Source organism: Hyaena hyaena, unplaced genomic scaffold (genome assembly GCF_003009895.1).
Source record: "Hyaena hyaena isolate Hyena2069 unplaced genomic scaffold, ASM300989v1 scaffold_762, whole genome shotgun sequence".
NCBI lineage: Eukaryota > Metazoa > Chordata > Mammalia > Carnivora > Hyaenidae > Hyaena > Hyaena hyaena.
The window spans coordinates 639,690-665,371 of record NW_024081396.1 but is presented as its reverse complement, the minus strand read 5'-3'; the positions used below and the strand labels follow the sequence as shown (position 1 = coordinate 665,371).

The 25,682-nt window shown below is 37.3% G+C and overlaps 1 protein-coding gene across 8 annotated transcripts in view; it reads right to left on the bottom strand.

Moving 5' to 3' along the window:
* The window catches only part of SATB1 (SATB homeobox 1), a 97,949-nt gene that overhangs the window by 39,661 nt on the left and 32,606 nt on the right, over positions 1–25,682 (bottom strand). For all 8 annotated transcript variants that reach the window (XM_039218445.1, XM_039218451.1, XM_039218447.1 and 5 more), the window contains 2 exons: positions 9,729–9,840; positions 6,983–7,437 (listed from right to left, as the gene is read on the bottom strand). In XM_039218445.1, the coding sequence (XP_039074376.1) occupies positions 6,983–7,437; positions 9,729–9,840 (567 nt within the window). The remainder of the gene's footprint in view (positions 1–6,982; positions 7,438–9,728; positions 9,841–25,682) is intronic.

Below are 25,682 nucleotides of genomic sequence, written 5' to 3'. Positions count from 1 at the left end.
AAAATTCTAAATACTATCATGCTTTGGGTAACAGGCTGAAATTCTGAACTTCAGAAACCACTGATTAAATCTGAAATACATAACGTCATATTTACATTGCAAAATCCATCACAACATGCCCAGGAAAAGAACACGATCAAATTCTGTAGTTACTGAATTTCTTAAGGGACAGAAGTCTTTATTAGTAATAGAAGAAATTTACAAACCATTAGCAAACTCCTTTAAGGTGTCCCTCTCCCCAAATACTAGAGCATTAATTATCAACCAATTTTTAAATAAAAGAAGCTTTTCAACAATGAATGGGTTTCCTCGTTTTTGTTTAAGGAATTATATGAAATAGAAGGATTACAAATATTTTCTATCCATTTAGTAAGGACTGAGCGGCCTCTACCCTCCTCTATCTTGTGCATGAAATAATGTCTGGAATACCAGAACATGTCTGCCTTCCACATTTAGCCAGAGTATCAGTTTATCACAGTGTAGCTCCAAATAAAATGTTGTCAAGATCTCCATATAATTTGTAACTTTCACTTTCCAGTCACCCTGCAGAAATGGTGAAAAAGTACATTTGGGGAAGAGGAGACAAAGTGTCATATCAAAACGACTGAGCCTAAAGATGGTACCATTTGGGCGTTTTCATGGTTTCCTAATTCCTCGGGGATAAGGTACCACACTGCCCAAATATAACACTTGGGTACAGAGAGTATAAAACCACTGTCCAATTTAAAAATGATTAGTAGGTTACTATTAAAAAGACCCTTCAATAGGCTCAGAGGCCTTAAGACTGAATTTTAGTCTCTCATTTGGTCTCTACACCTGAAACCTAGAAAGTGGACCCAAACTTTCAGTTTCACCATAAAAAATGTGACTGAAGAATGAAGGGTGCATGTCCCTTTCATTCATAACACTGACAAGTAATGCTGCAACTGTGTTTATACAAGAATAAAACATCCAGTCAATTTAACTAAAATTTAGTCAAACAGGCAGTCAATCATCCAGCTATTTAATTTGCACAAGGCCAACTAATTAGATTGACTGTTTTTGATGTGTCACTCTGAAACCAAAATATACAGGTCTCAAAAAAAATGCTTGAAAATAGGTATAAAAAATAGTCCTTGCTCTCTAGTTTTCTCCACCAAATGTTATGTACTAAAAAAATGTGCCTGGCAAAGCAATATACAAGAACCACACAGAAATCAAGAGATAGAAAGGTACATTTTAGAGAAATACAGGGTTCTCAATTCCTGGCGCATAATAATCTAATATTCATTTTTGTCATCCCGGCAGAATGCCTACCACATGAGTGTTTGATAAACATTTACTAAATGGATTAATTATGTGTATTCAGACCACCGAAGGAAAAAATTGTAAATGAGTGATAGAAACTTAAGAATGAGATATGCTACTCATGGGCAAATTGTAGTGGCAATTACTAATTTAACCAAGGTAGGCCTTCAATGAAGTTACATGGCCTTACGTAGGACGTTCCATCTACACTCTTCAATAATTTAAAAAACAGATTAGGTCAAAAGAAATCCTATAGATATTTAGGATGTTACTGTATTTTGGACACTTGCAATTAGACATTTATAAATCTCAAATAACAAAATACTATATCCTCTCCATTAAAAATGTTTTCTGAGGTAGCAGACAACTATAGTGAGAAAAGCAAACACAGGAAAAAATAACATTCATGTTCTTTATCAAGTCCTGTTGAAACTAAGTCATTCCTGCATGCTTCAAGAAGACCACAGAGCACTTGGGAGAGAATGTAAAATTTCCTTTTTTCATAGTTTGATCTTGGCATGACTTCCTGGTTAAGCATATAAAGTGTTTTAGAGGCAGCACATTTATTTCCACTTAATTATTCTACTGCAGCAAGTACAAGTTTTTCTGCCTGCACTATGTTAAGGTCTAAAGCAATCTTTCAAATCCTGGAACACTCAGAGAGCTCTAGAGTAGCCAGTGTAGACACTGTCAGGTGTTGTAGAAACCTTTGGATTTTTTTTTTTTTTTCGGCCCAGGCTTTCAATGAGGGGAGTGCCCCCTGGTGGAAATACTTGAAAATATTGTTAGAAAATATTTTGATTAGAATGTGTTAATTACCAAAAAAAAAAATCATTTCATTTGAGAATAATTCTATATGCAAAATGACTTTAGAATCTGAATATGGGAATGCATGTTCTGGTCCCGTTCAAGTTGTTGTTATGTGAGTAGCTGCATTTACAGACCCAAGATGTACATGGCGCCTGTTTCCCATTTCCTGGAGTCAAAAACATAGTTCAGACTTAGATCAAGGTCATCTGTAGTGGTCCCCCATGGGGAAGAGTTAGAGGGATCTATTACCAAGATTTTTTCTTCGTGCTAAGAAAGTAATATGTCAAGGGCTGCATGTACCTTACCTGCTATCTCAGAGAATATACAAAAACACCAGGACTAAAACATGTACTGTGCACCATACGTGCTCAAAGGATTTACTGAACAACAGCAAACAAAATCATCAGTCACTCTTGCCTCTGAAAAGAACCTGAGAATTTGTATGTTATGTGGGAAGTTACCAACAACTCATGAATATTAATTTTATTGGAAATGAGAGGCTGCCTTTCACTGGGACTCTACCTCGTCAAATAATGCACTATGTGCTCTATACATAAAAATATAAAATGATTCTGCGTTGTCAGGGTACAGGGGTGAAATGAGAATTCTAATTTTTTTCACTTTAAGAGTGAACTTACTGATGAATTCCTAAACCCTTTTTACGTTCCAAAAAGAGTTTACAAGTTATTACAAGTAAAATTCATTAGTAATTGTAAAAGAAAGAAAAAAATCTTCAATAAATATTATCAGTACTTCCAAAAGCTAATTATGAATTCTTTAAAACAGCAGATAAGCGAAAGAGACTGCCAATCTGAACAAAAGGCCTGTCTGGCCTCCCAGTTTGTCTCCTCTTTGAACATAATCACTGATTCAAATAGATTTTATCAGCTTCGTGGAACTTCAAAGCCCCCAGAAGGAAAAGAGGATTTTATGAAACCTCCCTCCCTAAAAAGAAAATACGCAGAATATTCTTCAGGACTACCGACCTCTGTTGTTTTGTGAATTTTTAATCACATGTCCAGGTGAAAGACTATTTTCAACTCCACCTACTACCTTGGATGCCCGCCAAGTAAGTTATAAGCAGACGCATTTATCTCTGTCGCTGGGGAGGCTAAGCGAGAGCTGTCACGTTGGGGTAATAGCACCTTTTTACCTTTTATTCAATAGTGATATGGAGAGTGGACTTTCCTTAAATTACACTGTGAAGAATTATAGGAACACAGTAGCAATTTCTGTTATACTTAAGCAGGCAAATTTCTCTCCACCACATAATTTACAGAACTCAAATTCAATAAAACATTACATGATGGTCCATTACTGTTATCAGTTTTGAATAATCCATCTTCATTCTTTATTTTACTGGAAAATAAAGTGTGCCAAGGCGGGGGGTGGGGGTAGAAAAAAGGAAAAAAAAAGCCACAGAATGGGATCAGAGTCAGATTCTGGGTTTTATTTTTTAAAAACTTTAAGAAGGCACTAAGGAATATATTTGCTTCCATCTCAGTCCCTAAATAGCAATAATACAGGGAAGTGAATTGAAAAGTATAAATGTAGAAGCTTCGACAATTGTTTTTAGCCATAGGTTTCCACTAAAAAGACATCAAGTAGGTATAAGTGAATGAATGACATATGCTAAAAGCTAGTACCTTCAGTCACAATTACAGCACACATGCCCATCAGTTTAGAAGGGAGAGGTGCCCTTAGAACAAGTAATTTTATAAATTTCACCATCAATTTTCAGAAAAGGTAAACTTTTTTTTTTTATAGTCATGTGTGAAAGTCTTAAGAGAGGGGCTTTAGGAAACCCAATTAGGATGATGAGAAAATTCTCCAGTGAAGAGTTAAAACATGAAATCCAGGATTTTAACGTTGCACAGAGCTGTCAATGACTAAAAGACTCTCATCTCATATCAGCATTATGTATTACGTTAATGTTTTAACTTACTCTTTATAGGGTACCAATTTCTTTATTCGATCATATAACTCTACCTTTGCATGTATATATTTGACATTAATTTTTTTTAAAACTTGGAGATGGAATTTCACATTGTAGTAAGTGCACACAAATGTGTGATGTGCGATTTAACTCTGCAGAGCTCCCTGCCTATACATATGCATTAGCATGTGTATTTTCGTACGCCACACTCACACCATACACTCTCACTCTGCACCTGCTTTTATTGAAATGCATACACTTTGAAATAAACACACTACATGCATTCATATGAATGTATAATCATTAAAATAAATGCAGCTGTGTGTGTGCGCGCGCGTGCGTGTGTAGTTTTTAAGTATGACCACCAAAAACACACGCATGCTTGCATGTTCAAAAGCTTGTTCGCAAAAAGTGAACACTTAAATATACATAGAAAATTACTCTTTCTTGAGTCAAACAGCTTCAAATGTGGCCAATAACCACTTCGACTGAGGCGTACCAATTACCAACATAAAGGTTTAAGACCAAATCCCTCTATCACTCAGGACACCAAATAATTTTTTATCGCGGTAACTTTTTCTAAATTGGTCATTATTACTAAAGAGAGCTTGATACTAAAGCTGTCGCTGTTTTCATTCCCCCACCAGCTTCAGAAAAATTAAGTCACTGTTTTCGATGTTTTAACCACAGAGATAACTATCTTTTCAAAGAGACTACTCTGGTATAAAGAGAGAGAATTCAGCCTTCTTTTCAGCAACAAATCCTAGAGCTATCCATGGAATTAGTCGATGTGAGAGCCAGAAGCAGGACAAATGGTCAACCCTTCAGAGGAATGCTGTGACATCATAACCCAAGAGAAGAAAAACCCTACAGATGGGTAGTGACTTCACACATCCCTCAGCTAAAGTCTCTTGTCATTCTTTACCATGTAAAATACATTCCTTAGTGCTTTAAGACCTTGTCATTATTCACCATATAAAATACATTCTTATTTCATTTCCTTATTTCTTAAAGCATTTTCCTTAGTGAGACACTAAGGAAACACTTCTTAGTAAATCTGTATTTCATTTGCGTTTACGTCAGTGTTGTCTTTGTGGGCTTTCAATTAAACTGACAAACATTTTACTGATCACTTATGTAGAGACCTATTTTTTGTCCAGTACTGAGAAATACTAGCAGTTACTGCTCTTTACAAAAATAAAGAACGTTGGCAGAAACAGGAAAACTACAAGTTTGACTTTCGATTCATTCACTCATTTAATTTTTTAAATAATAACCTCCCAACTGTTATAAATGTCATGACATTTACCAGCCACTATTGAACATTTTTAAGTTGTAAAAATATAAAACTAGTTAAATCATACGAACCCAAGAAATTCCCTTCTACAACTACCCTTTAAAAAAGACAAATGATACACACATTTAAAAACAAAAAACAAACAAACGAAAAAAACAGATAAAGAAAGTGAAAACAAACACTGAGTTAAAGGCCTTGTCAGGCCTCCTAACTTTCAATCCAGTTCAGGCAAGCCAAAAATAAGTCACTGCTGGGATTCTCCTAGGTATGGAAACTCTGCCAACAAGTAATTAATACTAGATTATTTTTATACCAGAATCTTATTCTTACAATCACGTAATAAACAAAATAACTTAAATATGAAAGGAAAGTATGAGTCAGTCCAAACAAAATTGACACAAGAAAGAACAGTGGTAAAACAACAAAGTTGAAAGGACATAATGTCCTCATTTCTAATCAAAGTTACATGTTCTTTTGGTTTTTTGGTTTTTTTTGTTTGTTTTTGTTTTTTGTTGTTGTTGTTGTTGTTGTTTTAGTGTGCCTGGGCCAAAAATAAACACCATATATACCACTAATTTCCAAAAAAAAAAGAAATTTTTAAAAAATCCTCTCATTTACAATTGAATAGGATCATCAGTTTAGGACTTTTCATCTCAGGCTGACTCATCTCATACATCACTCTTTTCTCCAGGTCCAGGTCCGTGATGATAATATCCTCCCAGGTATTTGCCCAGGGGGACAAAGGTATGAACAGAAGGGGTACATGCAGATCTCAGTGAAAAGTCAGCAAACTAAGGCCTGCGGGCCAAACCTCCCAGAGGGGCCTGTTTTGTAAATAGTTTTACTGAAACACCACCCCATCCACATCTATTCACCTACTGTCCTGGCTGCTTCCCAGGCTACTCACACCCTGACAGTGCCCTGATGGCCCTCAAAGCCGAAAGCATTTGCTATCTGGACTATCACAAAAAGGTTTGCTGATCTCTGATCTAAAGAATGATGTCTGGAAGAATACTAACAATAATGTAAAGAGGGAAGAGGACAAAGCTAAGAAATATTTTATGTTAATAAGCCATATTATATATTATATATACATATATATCTTTCCCCCTTAATGGCTCTTCAAATTAAATGGCAGAAATTGCTATAGAGTCTCACAATGTGTTTTGTTTTTTTTCCCCAGAAAGTTATAGAGGAACTTAAGCAGGGCATGTTTATATACTCATGCTTGACATGGGGATAACAGGAAGAAGACAAGAGGCTAGAATCTGGAGTCCTACCAATGGCCTTGACCAAGCCATGAGACTTGTCTCAATCTGCTACTCCTAACAGTCTAGGATCTCATTAGGTAAAAACATAGGTAATGCCAGTGTGAAATATATTTGATATTGAATTTATTCTTTCGAGGCCCCTGAGTCAAGATCGATCTGTACCTAGCTCTTGGTAGAGGAGGTTTACGACAGGGAAAGGAGTGACAGGACTTAGGCACCATCAAGACCAGACAATATGATCACACGACAAGAATTAAAAGGCATAAGCATAGAGTAAAAAAAGAAGAGCACTGAGTAAAAGAATAAGTGTTAGTAGAAGATGGGACTAAAGGAAGAAAAGGGAAAAAGAGAGAGAACCATTCCAAAAAGAACGAAACTGACCTGAGTTCTGTTAAAAGCCACACGTGCAAATACTGCCTGGGAGATTCCTGCTCGTTTCAGTTCATCACGTACCCACTGGTAGATTTCGGAAGACACCTCTGTGTTGGTTGAAACCTGTTGCTCCAAAGGCTTATTCATAGATCTACTGACAGGGGGAGGGTGGTTCAAGTATTGTTGGTTTAAGGACTGCTGGGCTAAAAGTCTATTCACTGCATACTGCTGGTTCAGCAGCTGAGCCATCACCAGCTGCTGGTTGACCAATTGAGGACTGATGGGCGTTGACACGAGCCCAGGGTGCAGGTTCGGTAGAGGGGTCCGGACAGAGGGCTGGCTGCCGTGGGAGAGCTGCGCAGGGGACGGAGGCTGCTCAGCTGTGTTCCCTGGGACCGGCTGCTGGCCAAAGTTGACATGATTGGCACCTTGCTGGGATAGTTCAGAGAGACTATCCATTTCCACTAAAGTAGACAAAAGTAAAGTCATGTTAAGCCAACAGTCATGGGTATCGGTAAGGATTTCTGATCATTTCCTAAACAGAGACATTAGGCACAGGGCATGCTGAAAATCCCATTAAACTAAAGAAAACATTTTAAGATGGAATTCAATGGCCATGGATTTACTTTCTCCTTCTGCACAATTCCACGAACTCTGAAAAGGGGACAATACAATGCTTCAGATCTAATTTTACTTAAGGCATAAAATCGATTATTTTCAAATTCCATGTGACTAGTTTTGGGGTTAAACTATTATTCACTCTCACTTATTACTCCAAGGCTTATAAGGAATGGTTTTGTTTCTCTTTAAATAGCTTCTAGAAGAACACCATTTGTTTAAGAGCAACTAGAAAGAGTTGAGCTAAGAAAATATATGCACTAAAGAAAAAAGAAATATCCAGGTGTTTTCTCATGAGAGATATTAACTGTTATTACTTGAAGCAAATGTTTTGAAAGAAAAAATGTTATCTATGTTTGATTTTTACCTAGCCAGGAATTATAAAGAAGTAATCAATATAATAAAGTGAGTATAATGATAAGTAATAATAACTGAGTACGTACTGAACACTGTGTTGAGTATCCTATGTGGCTTGTTTCATTTAATTCTATTATGGGTGGCAAGTATATCGCCAGAGAACGAAGCAAATGATTTACTGCATTGCAAGCCAGTATACCCAGTTTTGCTAAGACCCAAATGTTTCTTGAAGAAGCTATGGCTATCACCAGATGCTAAAGACAATCTTTCAAGGAAGGGGCGGGGACTCATCCTGGTACAATAGTCATACTGTCACGATCTTGCAATTTATTACCACCTACCAGGATGAATGCTTCTCCCTTGGCTGGGTCCCTAACACGGACTGGCTCAGAGTCAGCTGTAAGTGTGTCAAATGCTCTGCTGTAGCAAGGAAGAGACTGGTTTGATGCTCTGCACTGGAAAGGCTGAGCATGATGGTTATATGTAAATAGGTGAGTCTTTTCCAAACAGCACACCATACTTCCCATGTATAGACTCTGGCTTGTTTTTCATCATCATTTCTTTTTATTAAATACGCAGGCTTTCTATTTAGAGGAACTTATCATATTGCTATAATCACTGATATATGCAAAATATAACTAAGAATTGGGAAAGAAACCTTCCATTTCTACCAGTGATATCAGCCCAAGTGGGCCATTCACAGGGAATAGTAATTCAAGCAATTATTCCAAAAATGATGCATTGTCTTCATTACAGCTCCAAGCTATAAAAGGCAAAGAATCTGTTTTGGTAGATGGATGGCTTTGCTTCAAATATTAAAAGCTAAAACACACTCAAAATTCAGGTTCTCTTGTTTCTTAAAATCTTTAGGAAAAGTCATTATTGTTGTTATTAAACGAACGCAATGGAAGGAGAAACACATTTAAAAATAGGGTGTAATGCTATGCATATTAAACATCGTGTTCCTATATTATTTTAAAATGCATTATTTGGAAGGTACAAGTATGTGAAAGAAAACATTAATAGAAATTAAAACATTAACCTTAATCACAGGGTTTGCTTTGCCAACATACGCAAACTCAAAAGGGGGGAAACGTCATCCTCTAAATGTGAGCTCAGGTACAACACACACTTGTACATGCCATCTCACACTGCCAATAATTTTTAATGCATCTTCTGCACAACACACATTGCCCTGAAGTTGCACGTTAAGATGGGATGCTACACTGGAATTAAAAGTTGAGAAATGGTGTCATGATGCACCTGGTATGGGCGGTAAGCTCACCAAAGTGCCTATCTAGAAGGGCTGGTGGGGGGAGGGGGGATCAGAGCTACAAATTCACTTGATCTCAATTGTGGAAACTATAAATACAATTTCAATTCCTTAAAAATTGGATGTAAAAATAGGCACTTTCTCTTTCTCTCAAACAAAAACAAAACACATAAAAGCATGATTTATCTCTGAGAGAAATCACAGCTAATATTAGTTATTCAAGGCCTGGTTAGGTCTTCACTGAGATGTTAAGAAATGACAGCTTCCCTCCTCCCGCCTCGATTTCCTGCATGTCTGACAACCAAGTCAGTTTGGCTGATTTAAACACAAACATTTATTGAATTTAATTATCTCATTACACTCATACCCACTCCCCACCCTCAAAGAAACATTCTAAATTGATCTCTAATTGGGCAATCACAAGACCTGGCTTTAGATGTGACTTTGATAAACCCCCAAATGACACATAATGGTATGTAGCCACCACTGCAACAGTTTTTTGCTTACCCATCATATCTTTTGTCTTCTTGAAATGTTTGTACCACCTTCCAAATTCTTGACATTTTGCTGCTGAGACATTTGCATAGTAAGTGCTGTTCACAATGGAAGAAATCATACTCTGCATGAAGAGGGGGGGAAACATTTGTAATACATACCGGCACAAGATGGAACACAAAAATGATTTCAATTGTGTAAACTTTTTTTTTTTTTTAAATCAACTGAGTACCAATACATTTTTGTTTCACACTTTGGCCTAAAGCCTCAACTTCTTAAAATTATTAAGTAGCCCAGCAAATACTTATTTAAGTAGAAAGCAACAGCCCACTGAGACCAGTATAAAGCTTTCAAACCAACAGCTCTGCTCTAGTATTTATCGAACTTCCATCAATGTCACCTAAGGCTGACAAACTTTCACTGATCTCAATAAATCCAAATGCCAAATGCGTGAAGATGACTCTATGATTACAGTTCGTAAGTAAACACCATTTTGAGTTTTGCTACTCAAAGTATGGCCCAGGGACCACTAATATTAGCATACCCGGAAGCCTATGAGAAATGCATAATCTTGGGCCCTACCCCAGACACAGCCAATCAGCACTTGCAGTTTACCAAGATCCCCAGGGGATTTGAATGTGCATAAATTTTGGGAAATACCACTTGCACTTTCCACTCCTATAATTTGGATTTCAACTGGAGATGTGTTAACTACACTCACACTCTCCAAAGGTTAGCTGACCACATTTAAGGAAAGAAACTATTCACAGGGCGCCTCTATTAGAGAAAGAAACATTCTGCAATCTTATTGCTAGCTTCATCTACAATAAAGCTGAATTCTGAATTTCAAACTAACCATAAGATTTTAAAATATACGCACTTCAGGCCTACTGAATTTCTCAAGGATACTCGCAAAAAAGAAAATGACCTATTTTGTCACTTGTCTTCATTCTGCTTTTAACAAAAACCCTGAAGATGGAGTCAACAGTATAACATAATAAAAATAAAGACAGGAATGGCCATAATTTTGGAGTTTTTGGTGTTTGTTTGTTTGTTTTAAACTCATTTCCAAGAAACAAAAGTGTTTTCTTCCCAGCAAATTTGGTCATGGTAATTTCAGTAACTTAATTCATTTTTTTTTTAACCCTAATGCCCACATTACCTAGTAGTGGCTCAATTAATTTCCAGACGTGTTTTAGGAATAATTAGACTTGCAACACCAATCCTTCCTCCACTCCTATGTGTAGAAACACGAGAACTTACATTTCAGACTTCAGCTGGTCTATGGTGAAATAGTTTACATAAGGCAGCATTGTTTGTGAGGCAGGGAACAACCAGAAAAGCCAGTTTGGGGACAAAAATATTTTTATTTCATTATCTTCTTTAAGCTACTTGTAATTTAAAGTTCTTTTGGTTACTATTGATTCTCCGGACATCCATAATCAGTGTTAATTTTGTAACATGAACACATTCCTATAATATCTAACTCTTGGGGGGCTCTTTGAAGAACTTCCAGGGAAGGATAAGCCATCTTTGTGTTATTTATGTGAAAGACGGCTATCTTTCCTAAGAGGCACTGTGATAGCTTTTTTTTTTTTTGGACACTTTCTACTTTATAGTCATTTTCGCATTTTATTTCTCTAAAAAGACATTCTTAATGTGCTCGTGATTCTCTGCCATTAATCCAGTAGCTTGCAATTTTACTAAGAGCCTCCCTCACTCCGGAGTACAGAAAGATACTTAGCAAGGTTGCCAAAACCAGGGCCAGAAGATTACCTGATCCAGTTAACAATCCGTCAGCTTCAATCATACTTACTCTATTGTAATAATGGATCAATAAAGTCAGACACTAATAAAACTATTGAGATCGCTGATGGATAACGGTGATTCTGCAAATGGATGACAGTTGATGCTCTTCAACTTTGGTCCAATTTTTAAAAAATTATTACTCTTGTTCCTAGACATTCTGGCAGTTTCTTAAATGTCAATATAATAGTACATATACATTTCAGATGTAGTTTATGTCTTACTCTTCAGAAACGTATGGGACTATCTCAACTTTGCCGAGGTTTCTGACATTCAGTCTATTTCATTTGCCAATAGTTCTATACGTGAAATTTGCTCTTTGCCACACACCTACTACGTGCCTAGCTGGTACTAGGGATACAAAGGCAGATAAGACACAGCCTCTGCCTATAAGTTTACCATCTGTTAGGAAGACAGATACATAAACAGATTACTTCAATTTAATGTGATTTAGCAGACCGACAGTGAAAAGTATATGGGGGGGGGGGGTGGGACAAAAGGAAGAATACATGGTATGTGGTAAGACAGCCCATCTGAAATATTTTTATAAAATTGGAGCCCATATGTAATAGTGCTATGTAGTTCATTATTATCCATATGTGGAAAATAATATCCGTATGTGCATGATCACCAAAGCTTCCTCCTGCCCTTGTTTAACCCCATTTGGTAGGTTCTGTCCTGAAGTGACTTTCTGGATCTTTTCTATTCTGTGAAGCGGTGTGTACTTAAGGAACTCTGATTAATGTAAATATTAGCCTAAGCAAGACGTAAATGAAAAGGCTAATCCACAGGTTGTGACATGTCAAAGCCACTTTTTAAAATTCTCTTTCTGTGCTTTCAGGGGGCTGGGGAATATTCCATAATTCAGGTAACCTGGGGTGACCTCTATTTTTATTACAACAATATGCAGTAATATGTACAACTAAATTGCTCCAGTAGCCACTGGGAGCTTGCAGTAAAATCCCTATTAGGAGACTTAACTGTGGCATCAGACTAGACTATGGATTTCGAGGGCAAGAAAGAGATTTCAGAATCTTGAGGGACACATGGCATTTGAAAGATTATATTTAGGGGCCTGGGTGGCTGCCAGTTGGGCTTCCAACTTTGGTTCAGGTCATGATCTCACAGTTTGTGAGTTCGAGCCCTTCATCGGGCTCTGTGCTGATGGCTCAGAGCCTGAAGCCTGCTTTGGATTCTGTGCCTCCCTCTCGCTTGCTCTGCCCCTCCTCTGCTCATACTCTGTCTCTCTCTGTCTCAAAAATAAGTAAACATTAAAAAAAAAAGTAAAAAAGATCATGTTCAATACTGGTTCTTAAATTTAGAAAATCATAACGAAACACAAATTATTTGAAAAACACAAATCACAAAGCCAAGGTTGGCACTCTTTTCCTAGGGGATGGGGACAAGGAGGTGGTAGGGAGATCAAGATCTACATTTTGAAGGAAAGAGGCTTGGGATTCTTATGTCAATCAAAAAAAAAAAAAAAAGACTTTGGTTTAAAAAGATTATACTAAATTGCACTTTATGCAGCCCTCGGGCTCCATATTATTTTCCAGCCCCAAATGTATGGGATATACTAAATACACACTAAATGTTCATTTGATGAAAGAGAATAGCTAAATCTTCATTCAAGTCCAAAATGTGTCACACAGAAGCAGTGTGACCTTGGTCACATTAATTGACCACTGAGTCTATCATAATCCCTCTTACTAGATGGGAATCACAGCAATGCTCACTTCACATGCTTGCTCTGAGAATCCATTCATTCAGGCATTTTTTTCCCATTCATTCAGCATGTATCTACTGAACTCCTACGAGGTGCCAAGCACTAGGCAAGTCACTAGAAAAATAATGACCCAAAGAGACATACTATCCACACTTACACAGACAATAAATCAGATGAATATGGTGCGATTAGCACAGAGTCAAGAACAGACCAAGTATGGACTTAAAGCTACGTTAATTACTATGACAACTCTCTGCCTCCTCCTCACTGGCTTTTATTATATGATCACATTTCAGATCAATCCAAAGACTATGCTTTAAATAACAGAAGAGGATCAGATAAAACCTTCAAATGTTGTACTTTATGTCAAATTTTCTTATGAAGAACAAGAGAGTAGGCTAATTAAATTTACTGAGGTGTAAGCTGGGTCAAGAGATAACAAGAGAAAACACCCAAGGGCAAAAAAAAAGTATTTCCACCATTTGTTTCAATATCCCAATCTGGAGGTATCTTTGTGAAGCTGGCCTGTACCCCCTAGCAGGTATCGGGAAGACGTATATATACCACTTCTCTGACTTGGGTTTTCGAGCTGTGCCCTCTCTGTTCTCTAGCTAGCAGCAGCTCATCCTTCAGGACACAGTTCAGGCATCCTTTCCTGACTTGCTGTATATCCAGCACATGGCACCTTCCCAGCATTCCTCTTGCTGCTGTGAATCTTGGGCTTGCATCTCTGAAAGGCCAGGACTCACCACGGGGCTGGGCATATATTAGCTGATCAAAGGACTGAAGATCACTGAATTAGCCATTACTGGAGGCTACCAGAAAGTCCTTTATTTATTTATTTACTTCCTTCCTTCCTTCCTTATTTATTTTTGCTCCTAAAGGTCAAAGGTAATGGCAGCTTGTCCTATGAATCTTTTAAGACGCATCATTTTTAGCTGTCATGGTAGAACTCATAATTTAAAGAAACTTTGTTCATTAATTTGCAAGAGATCCCTTCCCAGGTTTTTCAAAATACATCCACACAGATGTCTCGGAAGTAGCAGTGCTTGGTGGTTATGTTATTCCAGTTCTCTCTCTCTCTCGGTGTCTATTTATACTAGCTCTCCAAAGCACTCTGAAAAAGGCACAACTTGTACCGCAAGTTTTCCTAGTCAGTGGCCAGTCTGTGTAGACCATCAACGGTCAGGGAATAAAATGATCAGGCTGACCAAACTCAGTCCACTCAGACCTCAAGTTCAAATGCTACACAGTACACCAGCCAATGAATAGGCCACAGCTTTCAGTGTTGGGAAATGCAATTTGAAAGTTGGCAGAAATTGGCTGTGGGTCTCATAACCCCAGTGTGACACAATATTCTCATCCTAGGAGCCAAGTTGTAAGCTTTTCTAAGATCCATAAAGCACATGTCTGCTCCCTATGAAGAGCCTCGGTTCTTTCTGAGAGTCTGCTGAAGTTCCGATCTGAAAGAATGCCATCTTCACAGAAACCCCAGTACTCTAGAATGATACCATCTGCCACAGGCTGAGCTTCCTTTTCAGCCAAATACATTATTTATAACCTTTCTAATTGTGAAAAGGTAAGGGTGGAATTTTTCTAAAGCCTGCCTTAGATATAGTTAGAACATTCTAAACCTTTGCTCTCAAATACTGCAGGTCTCCAGATTTGAACAACAACAACAACAACAACAAAACCCATAAGGAATTGGTTGAGGTCATATCATTTTTCAAAATATTATATATTCTTTTAACCCCCTGCTAGAATATAACATACGCTGTAGGTATATATTTAGAACACATTTAGAAACTGAAAGAAGATGGTTTTATTTTCTACTTGGTCAGCCTGGTAGCCAAGAAAGAGGTTTAGGGAGAGGTGAGGCCTTCTGGGAAAAAAAAAAAAAAAAAAAAAAAAAAGGTTTATTAACTAGGGAAAGGCAGTCATCTGATTACCCTTAAAATTGCTTTGTTGTGCCTTTAACAACAACAAAAAAACCCACCCCAAAACAATGCTAATCAGGTTATTCAATCATTTAAACCAAAACTGTTCATGCTTTTCTGCCAAATCAACCAACCACAGCAAAATCTGTTATCTCTGATTGCTCAGCTTCCAGTCAGAAAACAGTTAACCCCCAATATACCAAAAGTTTTCCAAAATACCCTCCAAGCTCCTAATACTCGTGGAGAATAACGAGAAAGCCCCGTCATCTTTAAAGGGTAATTGAAGTGCTGTACCATATTTGCATATTACAATATACTCTAATAAACTAAACAGCCTGTCCCGGAAGCCAGCAGCTCCCTAGCATTTCATCTGATCTCCATACTGACTTTTGGTGCACTTTTTTTTTTTTTTTTTTTTTTAAACAGGACTGTGATATGATGATTGAAACTTACCAAAGACTTGCTGATGGTTTTACTGAGGTGGGAGGAGGTAGCAAGATCATCTACAAAATGGTGGTTCACCCATGTTTAAAGCTTTCAGGCTCCATCAGCAGAGAGGGCAAAGGCTACAACATCTTATTTACACAATTATCTAAATACGATTAAACAGCTGATGGACAAATATTAAACTGGAAAATGTATAGTCATTTCAGCTTAATGTAATCCTCTTTCTGTAAACACCCAGGATGATTTTTTTCAACCAGAACAGTCCTGACATCTCATAAGCCTAAGGGTGAATAGCAAGAGATTGTTTTTGATAGTTATAAATATTCAAAAGACATGCAGACCATCTGCTTTCATAATACAGGTAAAGCAAGACTGAAATGGTGACTGCTGTATAAAAATGATTCTTTTAACAAAGTCTTCCTCTCCTCGAAAACTATAAAGACAGATGTCAAAAACTGTTTACACAGAGCAATCAGGAGCGTGCAAAATGTAATATTCCTTTTACACACAGTGCTTGCTAAAGAGATTTTTTTTTCTTTTTCTTCCCATCTGTGTGTTGCAACACATTTCTACAAGTTAAAAACATTTTTTTCAAACAGAGATCTCATGAATACCCAAAAACATGCTATCTGGTTTCTGAATGCTAATTAATTTCAACTAAGGAATCTGAATATCTTTTTCTGTAGGAAGGAATGTATGTTTTGAATTGGAATACTCTAGAGACGGCAAGGGAAATAATCTCGCCCAGGTTGAATTCTGTAAGGCGATTTTCATGGTTCTACCTTGTCTGTAATATATATCTGCTACGTTCATGTTTTAAATGAAAGCACATTACTGCTAATGTCGTTGGCATAAAGTCTAAAATAATTGTTTTCTGAAATAAATGCCCGTGCATGTAAAACGTATATGCAGCAACCTTTAACTTCTCAGTCGATGCAGAGTGATGCATAAAACCCTATAGTTAATTTTCAGGACTGGAACGCTAATCTTGACAGTAACCTTTTTATGTATTGTATTAATGGCACAGACGCATTAAGCACCTTTTTATAATTTTCAATAAAATGAGCATTTACTGAACAATCTGTCAAACTGCTGGCTTCCTGTTCTTTTACATTTTTATTTTTTGAGAAATGTAACTTCATACGCTTTGAGGTCCCTCCTCTTTCTCTATGTCCTGTCTGCCTATGGGCCGAGTCTCACAGCGGTGTTTCATATGCATGTGAAAAACTCAAAGGTCAAACTTTAATTTTGGATCAAATAGAATCAACTCCATGTTCAAATACGATTTTAATAGAGATTCTTGGCAAATGGAGCTTTCTTTTAATCCCAAAGGATACCAAATGCTACAAACAAGCTCTAAAAGGCATCACACGAGATGGTGACATGGAACGAATTTGTTGAAAATTAACAGGTAGTCCCCCATCTGGTATTTGGGGGTGGGAAGGTAGAGAAATGGGCTTGAATTTATGAGAAGCAAATGGCAGGATTTCTAAGTGTAATACTCTGTTTGTGCATGTTAGCTTATGTTCCCCAAATCTTTCCCTCTGGATCCTCTATTGCTCTCTAAGCCATTCTCTTGGGAGATACAACTGGGGCATATTCGGAATCTCAATTTGTCGAGAAGAGACTAATCACTTATAAATTTTACTTAAACTCCAGTTGTCATAGTTATGGCTCTTGCCATCTTGATCGATCCCAGTGCCTGAAAATGGCATTTTCACAGAAAGTAACCCTTGTACCATGCTAAAAATGGAATCTCTGTACAAAGCTCCAATACAAAAGGAAGCACAAAAAAAACACATCTAAATCTTTTTTAATTTTCTGGCATTTCCTAAAATGAAAACGTGAGAATTTCACAGCACACACATTTTACTTAATTATTTAAATACCCAATTCATAATTTTTAAAGAAAATGTTGGTTCACAGTTCATACGGTTTTTCCACATAAAGTAATTTTCCCTAACACCCAGATATTACCTTTCGACCAGATTCTCCACTCTGTCGTTTTGCAGAAGTACCTACTCTAGAAATTTTTACCATACTGACACCTTCTTATTCAAACTAATTGAATACATTAGTAAAGAGCCTAAATTAGAAGATATCTGTTAAAAGGTGTATTATGACTGAGGGTAGGTAATATTTCAAATTAATTGCACAGCAGCTTACGTTTGTTCGCCTGCAACATGAAGGGGATTGAATTAGAGAATTTCCAGGGTCCCTTCTAACAGCTTTCAGAGTCTATGAAATCTACATGTATTCCCAAACAGAGGTCCTATAGGGTCTTCTTCAATGACTTAAGAAGATTCACCTGTAATGCACATCGGCCATTCTTAGGCATTCACTGCAAATGTCCCAACTATAGGGTTATTTTTAGGAAGGTTAAAATCCCCTGGTTTCTTATTTATAATGTGATTATTAAAAATACACCCAGCATTATAAATTAAACATTATCCTACTCCAAATGGAATTTTCACGAGCTTTTCATTAAATTCATCTAAATCCAATGACCCTTTTTTTTTTTTTACAGCAAAAATTGTTTCCTAAGATTCTGATTTTTAAGCACTCTGTACCAACTTGGAAATTTGAGGATAGCTTGCTCACTCTTTCTCTGATGGTCCTTGTGTAGTTAAACCTCTCATCCTCTATGGATATTAAAATTTCTAGTATCTGTACTTAGACGCAGCACAAGAAAAATTGCAAATTTGTGTTAAATGCCAGGGGTCCTAAATAAAGCACTCTGAAAAACTTTAAGCCACAGAGTGAAAGGACTGAAGTAGTTAGAATCCATTTTCTTTTCAAAAGTAAATACAGTTGACCCTTGTCCAACATAGGTTTGAGCCCCATGGGTCCATTTATATGCAGACATTTTTATAGTATAGAACTGTAATGTATTTTCTCTTCTTTATGATTTTCTTAACATTTTCTTTTCTCTAGCTTACTTTATTGTAAGAATACAGTATATAATACATGTAACATACAAAATATGTTAACTTTTATGTTATCTGTAGGGCTTCTGGTCAAAGCAGGCTGTTAGCAGTTAAGTTTTTAAGAAATTAAAAGTTATATATGGATTTTCGACCATGCAGGGGGTCAGTGTCCCTAACCCTGTGTTGTTCAAAGGTCAACTGTACTAGAACTAGGCTCTGTAACTCTTTACAGATTTTATATTCCTTCTCTGCATTCTTTCTTCATATGAACACTAGGAAGATTTTTAAGCCATACTGCCTAAGACTTGGGGAGAAAAGACAGTCCAGAGTTTAGCTTTTTATGGAACCATAAAACTCTCTTTGGGAATCTCAAGAAACCTGTAGAAGCTCTCTCTACATACACTCCCAAAAGTGACTTACAATTTCTGGGTCTGCACAAACGCTCAGACACCCATCACAGAGTCCGTGGATCCCCTCATATCTGATCCAAGATTTCACAGATGAAGGGATAAATCCTGTCCTTGATTTCTGTGTCTTTTAGTTGCTGTTAGTTGTTAACCAAGCCTTACCATGTCTACTCAGTAAATATAAACCAACGTCACTTCTGGATTAGGTCACAGAGGGAAATCAAATTAACCTGGCTCGCCTTTAACAATATTGTGAAAATGCTTCACAGTTTTGGAAACTGCTGTATTCTGGTAATCACCTCTTTAGGAGTTATAGTGAAATGGTAAAAATGTTGCACAGGATGGACATCAAGAGATAATGTGCCCTGTCCGTCTCTGGAGTTTGTGCTCCAGCCTGAGCTGGTGCTCAGGCAGAAGGGTGGACAAACCGAGTCCCTACGGCCCATTCTGGAATGGCTGAACAGTTATCTACACTTGCAGCTCTCCCTAAATTCAGGTGATTCCAGGCCTTTATACAAGGACTTTTACACATTATGCATTTATAGCCCTAAACAGAGTCTCCAATGCCAAATGTGGACTTTAGACCATCAATTCAGGAATGGACACTGTGACCCCCTATGGGGTGGTACTGACTGTTAGCATTTCTATGTTGGCAGCATCACCATCTTTGAATATAAATCAATTGACTCGGCTATTGAAATTTTCCTTCTTTATATTATTTTTAAATCTGAGAAATGGACAAATGGAACTAACAGTAAAAAAGCATGGATCTCAAATATAACACAACTGAGCCAAAATTAAAAGTTCATTTTGATGCTGAAATACATGTTCGATTATGGAAGAAAAAATTTAGATGTGCATATAAATATATTGTTAAAAGGTTGTGCTTAACAGTGACATATAATTAGTAGATCTTTTGCAGCATATTTTACATCTCTGGATCCCTTGTATCTTCCAAGACCACTGTTCTGCTTACAAACATGTAAATTTGTACATATATCCAAGAACACTGTAACAGAAGCAAAAATACAGGACAACTTGGGAGTATCAGTAGGTTTCCTTAAAGAAAAATTCAGAATTTGCTCTCGTTTAGGTAAGTTAAAAATTCAGAGGTATAATGGGGGAAATATTTTGTACAGTGGGATATTATAGATCAAGAGTATCTATAAAATACTACTAATAAAACTACTGACATAGTTTATTAGTTCATGAAATTAACATGGCAGTGACATTTATAACATGTTGAAAATCCTATGAGGCTGTATCAGCTTCACAAATATTCCTGAGATCCTACTGTGTGCCAGGACTTGCGGCCATGATGATGAATCAAACTTAGGCCCTTTGTGACACTTAATCACCACGTAAGGTGAGCATAGTTAGTCTGCAGATAATTTCAGAACAGCGTGGAAAGTACTATGTTAGGCTTACAAAGGCAGGATGGAGCCCAGCATGCAGGGGGTGGGGGTAAGGGGAGTTCACTAAAAGAACACCAGACGAGCTCCCACCTAGAGGACAGTCCCCTGAGGCATCTTTATGCTTTCTGGACACTGTGTAATCTAAAGTACCTTATTTGCTTAACTTGCAAATGGGGTTATTTAAAGCACAAGGTTGAGCCTTCCCCTGCTTCCATGTTAAAATACGTCGGAACTTTGTAATGATTCAAAGGATGATGCTAAAAGTGTCCCTCACAGGTGAGGATGGACTATAATACAGTCCTTTGATCTTTCCACAAATGAAAAGTTCTTGGTTGTTTCCATAAAGAGTCAGCATTGAAATCTTCTATGGAGCAGAAGGTTCTTAGATGACTAGAAGCATCCCTCCGTGTAATTTCAACCTCTCAATCATCATGTTGTAGAAAAACAGTCAAAGTTATTGTACACTTTAGAACTGAGCAATGTTCTAAATGTTTAACAAGCATTATTTCATGTAATTCTCATAACAACCCTGAAGAATTGGTGCTATTACCTTCCTACTTTATAGATGAGGAAATTGAGGCATGGAGAGTAACTTCCCAGAGCTGACAGAGCTAGTAATGACAGAGCTCACATTCTTGACTCCTAGGTAACGAATGGTACAAGCTCACTAATTAAAGTGATGGCAAAGAGCAATGACACACAAAGACTCACATAAAAAGTGACAGAATGAAGTTGCTGAAGAAATACATCACATCAAGAAATAGTTCCATTAAGAAATATGAAGAAAACGAAATTAGGCTCTGTTCTATGTTATCATAACCCAGAAGGTTCAATACACCTCTGGAAATTCTATTGTGTCGTTTCATAAAGTTAATACTTGTCTCAGGTAGCTCCACATTTTTTAACTGCCTGAGAATAAACGCTGGATTGACAGTAGAAAGGGACAAGCCTAGGACAGTCAGTGGTACCCAAGGATGAGGTAAAAATGTGATATCGAGGGATGCCAACGAAGCGTTAGTCTTTTCTTAACTTTCAACCTATCATCTGGTTTGCATCTTTAACCCTTCTGAGTAAACTAAATTAGATTCGCATTTTTATGGGAAAATACTGCAGGAAAAGATAGTATTTTTTAAAGAAGAAAGTAAAGACAAAGATGATGGCTAGAGAAGATAAAGTTTTAGAGTAAAAACGAAAGGAAACAAAAGACTGCTGAAGGATGTCTGAAGGATGTCAGCTACCTTCCCTACAATGAGGAATTCTGCAACCTTACGAACTGTCCGCTGTGAAACGCCAGCACCCCATAATAATACTGCATATTAGAACACAATACAATCTTACATTTCTGAAGCGCCCTTCATGCAAGCATCCCAGGGTGCTTTACAATCATTATGAGTTAAAATTAAAACTGAAGCACATACAATTCCTAATAGAATCGTTTTAAAAATGCTAAACAGAACAAATAACTTTTAAGTCTAGATTTAAAAGTCCCAACAGCCAGAGCGTTCCTTACTTCAATTGGCAATGAGCTGCAGAGCCGGGCTGAGGCTCTCTCCTGTTATGTTAAAGGCTCTCTTATGTTTTTTATACTCGGAGCACGTTATGATCAAGCAGTTTCCAATGAAACAGGAAAAAAAAAATTGGGTGCGTATATCTGTTTGTTTTGATTGTTCTGAATTCAAGGTCTTTTGTTTATTTGTTTACGAGTCTGTTTGGCCAAATCGGACATGAAACAAAGCAGGTTTAAAAAGCAAGTCCAGATAGAGCCCAACTTGAAATGTAAGTAGTAGTTGTGGAGAAAAAAAAAAAAAGACACTCCAAAAGCACTCTAAAACTAGCTGTGTTTAAGCAAGAAAATCAAATTGATTAGCATGATCTGGTTAACTTTAAAAAAATAATTAGAAAATAGCATTTAATAGGCTCTTTCCAGGCCAGCTCTACTCCCCAACCTTGGCAGTATTTATTATTCTGCAAGTCAGAAAGAAAAAAAATAGGGGAAATGCTCTCATGATATGGTAATTTTCCTTGCATTAGTGATTTTGAGGTCAAAGGAAACCTGTTCAGATGTAAAACAAAGCACAGGTAAAAATCTATTAAGTGAAAATGAAGTACTTACACATTGTTAAGCACTCTCTAAATTGGCATGGCTTAAACTCTTTTATGTTTTACTATTGTGAAAAGATAGCAGCTATAAAATATTTGATATCAATCCATTTTAAGTTAGATGCTTTATTAAGTTTGGCTTTTTTGATTAATATATCTGAAACGTTACAGAGAGCTAACATCAAGCTACACTAAAATCCTTATGTATCTAAATCAGCTAAAAATGAGCCTGCTATATGGGATTTATAAAGGAACACGTGCAATTGGGAGCACATTTTTATTCTTCTATTGTAAATTCTATATATTATCAATATTAACGCAGAGCAGATAACTAAGTTCAAAGAGAATGAAGAATAACTGGTTCAAAAACGAAGGCAGAGGAAATAAATAGCAATTCACACTACTCCCCATATAAGACTGGTTTCCCATTTCCTTTATGAATCTCGCCATTAATACAATTGCTGAAAACGGAAGTGAAATCCAATCAGTATCAAGTACTTCAGTGCCTGGCAAAGCAGATGTTCATAACCATAGATTCCCATGGTCAGTTCGGTAAGGACTGGGAAAAGTCTTGGAATTTAAAAAAGTTTATGTATCTAACAAGATTTATGTATTATATCAGGAAGGGGCAAGTACAAAATCCTACAAGCACATCTCACACAGGAAACGCTCTATTTTTAAATGGAGTTGGCTAGTTATATCCTCATCCATCATATCAGGCCAGTGGCTGACCGAAGGTCTATACTTGCAAATAGACTCAAGAAATTCAAGTGCCCACTGTCTCCAATGCAAATGCCTAACATTGTCTTGGGGTTCAAAATAAAGGGCTATTAGCTCAATTACACCTACTGATCCAGAAGGATGTGACAGGGTGGGGGAGGAAGTGACTGCCACAGAGCTGTTAAACCTTTTGGAACCTCCCAAACACCGGATTAGCCCAGAAGTTAGTCCCTCTGGTCTAAACTACCCTCTCACTTCTAAACTGGGGGCATGAAACCGTAATACTTTCAAAGCAAGTCAATGTGCAAACAACAAAACCAAAAACACATCTGCTAAAGCAAAATTTTGGCAATGAGAATAAATGCAATTGGAAAACTGGAAGGAGTTATCACTTCAGGGAAATGGAAGTATTTTATAAAACACATCAAATTAATTTGAGGAAGCCTTAAAAAAAAAAAAAGTCCTTCATCTATATATGACCAAGAAGGATATTTGATTAAGTTCACAGGCTCTGGGTGTGAATTCTTTCCCCTCTGCTTTAGCAGCTATGTAACCATGAGACTCATTTAAACACTCACTCTCTCAGCTTCCTCCACTGTGAGTAGGCTACAAACTATATTCCGCTTAGGGTGATGGACTTGCCCATCCTATGTCAAAAGCACTAAATAAAAATTATGATTTCAACTATTAAGGTGTATCATCCTCATTACTACATAGAAAACAGGAAGCCTCTCACACAGCAGACTGTCAATACACAGTTTTGAATGAGTTAGGTATGTGAATATGTGAATAAATTTCATAGGGTTAGACTCTCAGATGAAACACAATATATGAATATTGATGTTGGATGCTCTCTTGAGAGTGATTTTTTTTTAAGTGTTTATTATTTTTGAGAGAGAGAGAAAGAAGCAGAGTATGAGTGGAGGAGGGGCAGAGAGAGAGAGGGAGACACGGTATCTGAAGCAGGTTTCAGGCTGACAGCACAGAGCCAGATGCGGGGCTTGACTTCACTGGCCATGAGATCATGACCTGAGCCGGAGTCAGACGCTAGACCGACTGAGCCACCCAGGCGCTCCCTCTAGAGAGTTATTGTTTATTTAAAGTTTTTCAGAAATGTCATCCCGGTCTAAAACTTATAAAACAATAATGCAAAAGTGCAGTTTAAAAAACATGTATTTGCAGTATAACTGATATGTATTTTTAAGTTGCTGCTCTGGAGTTCTGCATCATATAGACTGAAAATCAACTCAGCACAGAGGTCCTTATTAAATGCTTATGGCAGTGAGTGTCAAGTTTCACAGAACCAGCATGGGGGAAATGGTAAAATGAAACATTCAAACTTAAATATATTTTGTATGTATTTTGCTACTTGAAAATAAAAGTGACAATTTTCACCTACTTCATATAGGACTTGGGCCTGGAGCTACTTATCTCCAGGTGAGGAATGAAAATAGAGAGTGAGCCAGTCCCTTAACTATGTGCAAGGTGTGATATGTAAGCGTGCATGCGTGCGTGTATATATGGTGGGGTAGAGGTGATAAAAATGCATGTATCAGATTAAAATTTCTCAGGAATATCTGACCTAAATGTTTTCAGAAGAAAGAGGTTAGTTAGGCTAAGAGAAATAATCACTGACCTTTTAACAAAATGAATCTATCCTTGTACTGAATGTATATATATTTATCCAGGGCTTAAGTTCACTTTCTAAAACTTCAGGGAAAACTAAAATGAATGTGAAATGTTTTATTGTAAATCAAAACGTTTACTTCTTTTTAACTTCCCATTTGCCTCCCGAATCCATACACTCCATGTTCTTATGACCACCGGCTTTCTTGTCCCCAAGCCGATTTATTCTTTCTTACTTACAGTTCAGAATACAACACCCACCTTATCCAACCACATCCACTGAAAAAAGTAAGAGTGACGAGAAAGTGACCAACTGCGGCTCCATAAGGAACTAAGTGTTTGCATCTTAGCATGTTTTTATAAAAATAAACATGTGGTACAAAAACTTAATAGATGGATGTCAATCTATTTGGGCAGATTCATGATTTAGGAAAGCAGTAACAGAAGTAAAGGCTTGGTTATAAATCAAACCACAGGCACCCTTACAGAATTTCTGCAGCTGGAGGAAACCTTGCAAATACCATCAGACATTATTGCACGAAAACCTAAGTGTACACTTTAAAATCAACACACTCCAAAATTTATCCTTGGAAAAGGATTTCTGGTCACTAACCAGCATTTTGACTTTAACCTCTAGGATCACTGGCTTCTTCATCTGTCCAAAGAGGAGCCTGGGAAGGATAAAAACCAAATTCTAATACTCCAAGGACATCTGCCTAACAAGTGTGGGGTGATCCTCCAGAGATCAGCCCACAGGAGGAACGGCTTCTCAGGCACCCCAAGCACACGCCTGCTGGATTCCCACTGGTTTCACCTCCCGGCCTCTACTCTGTAAAGGGAACAACTGAACCAGCG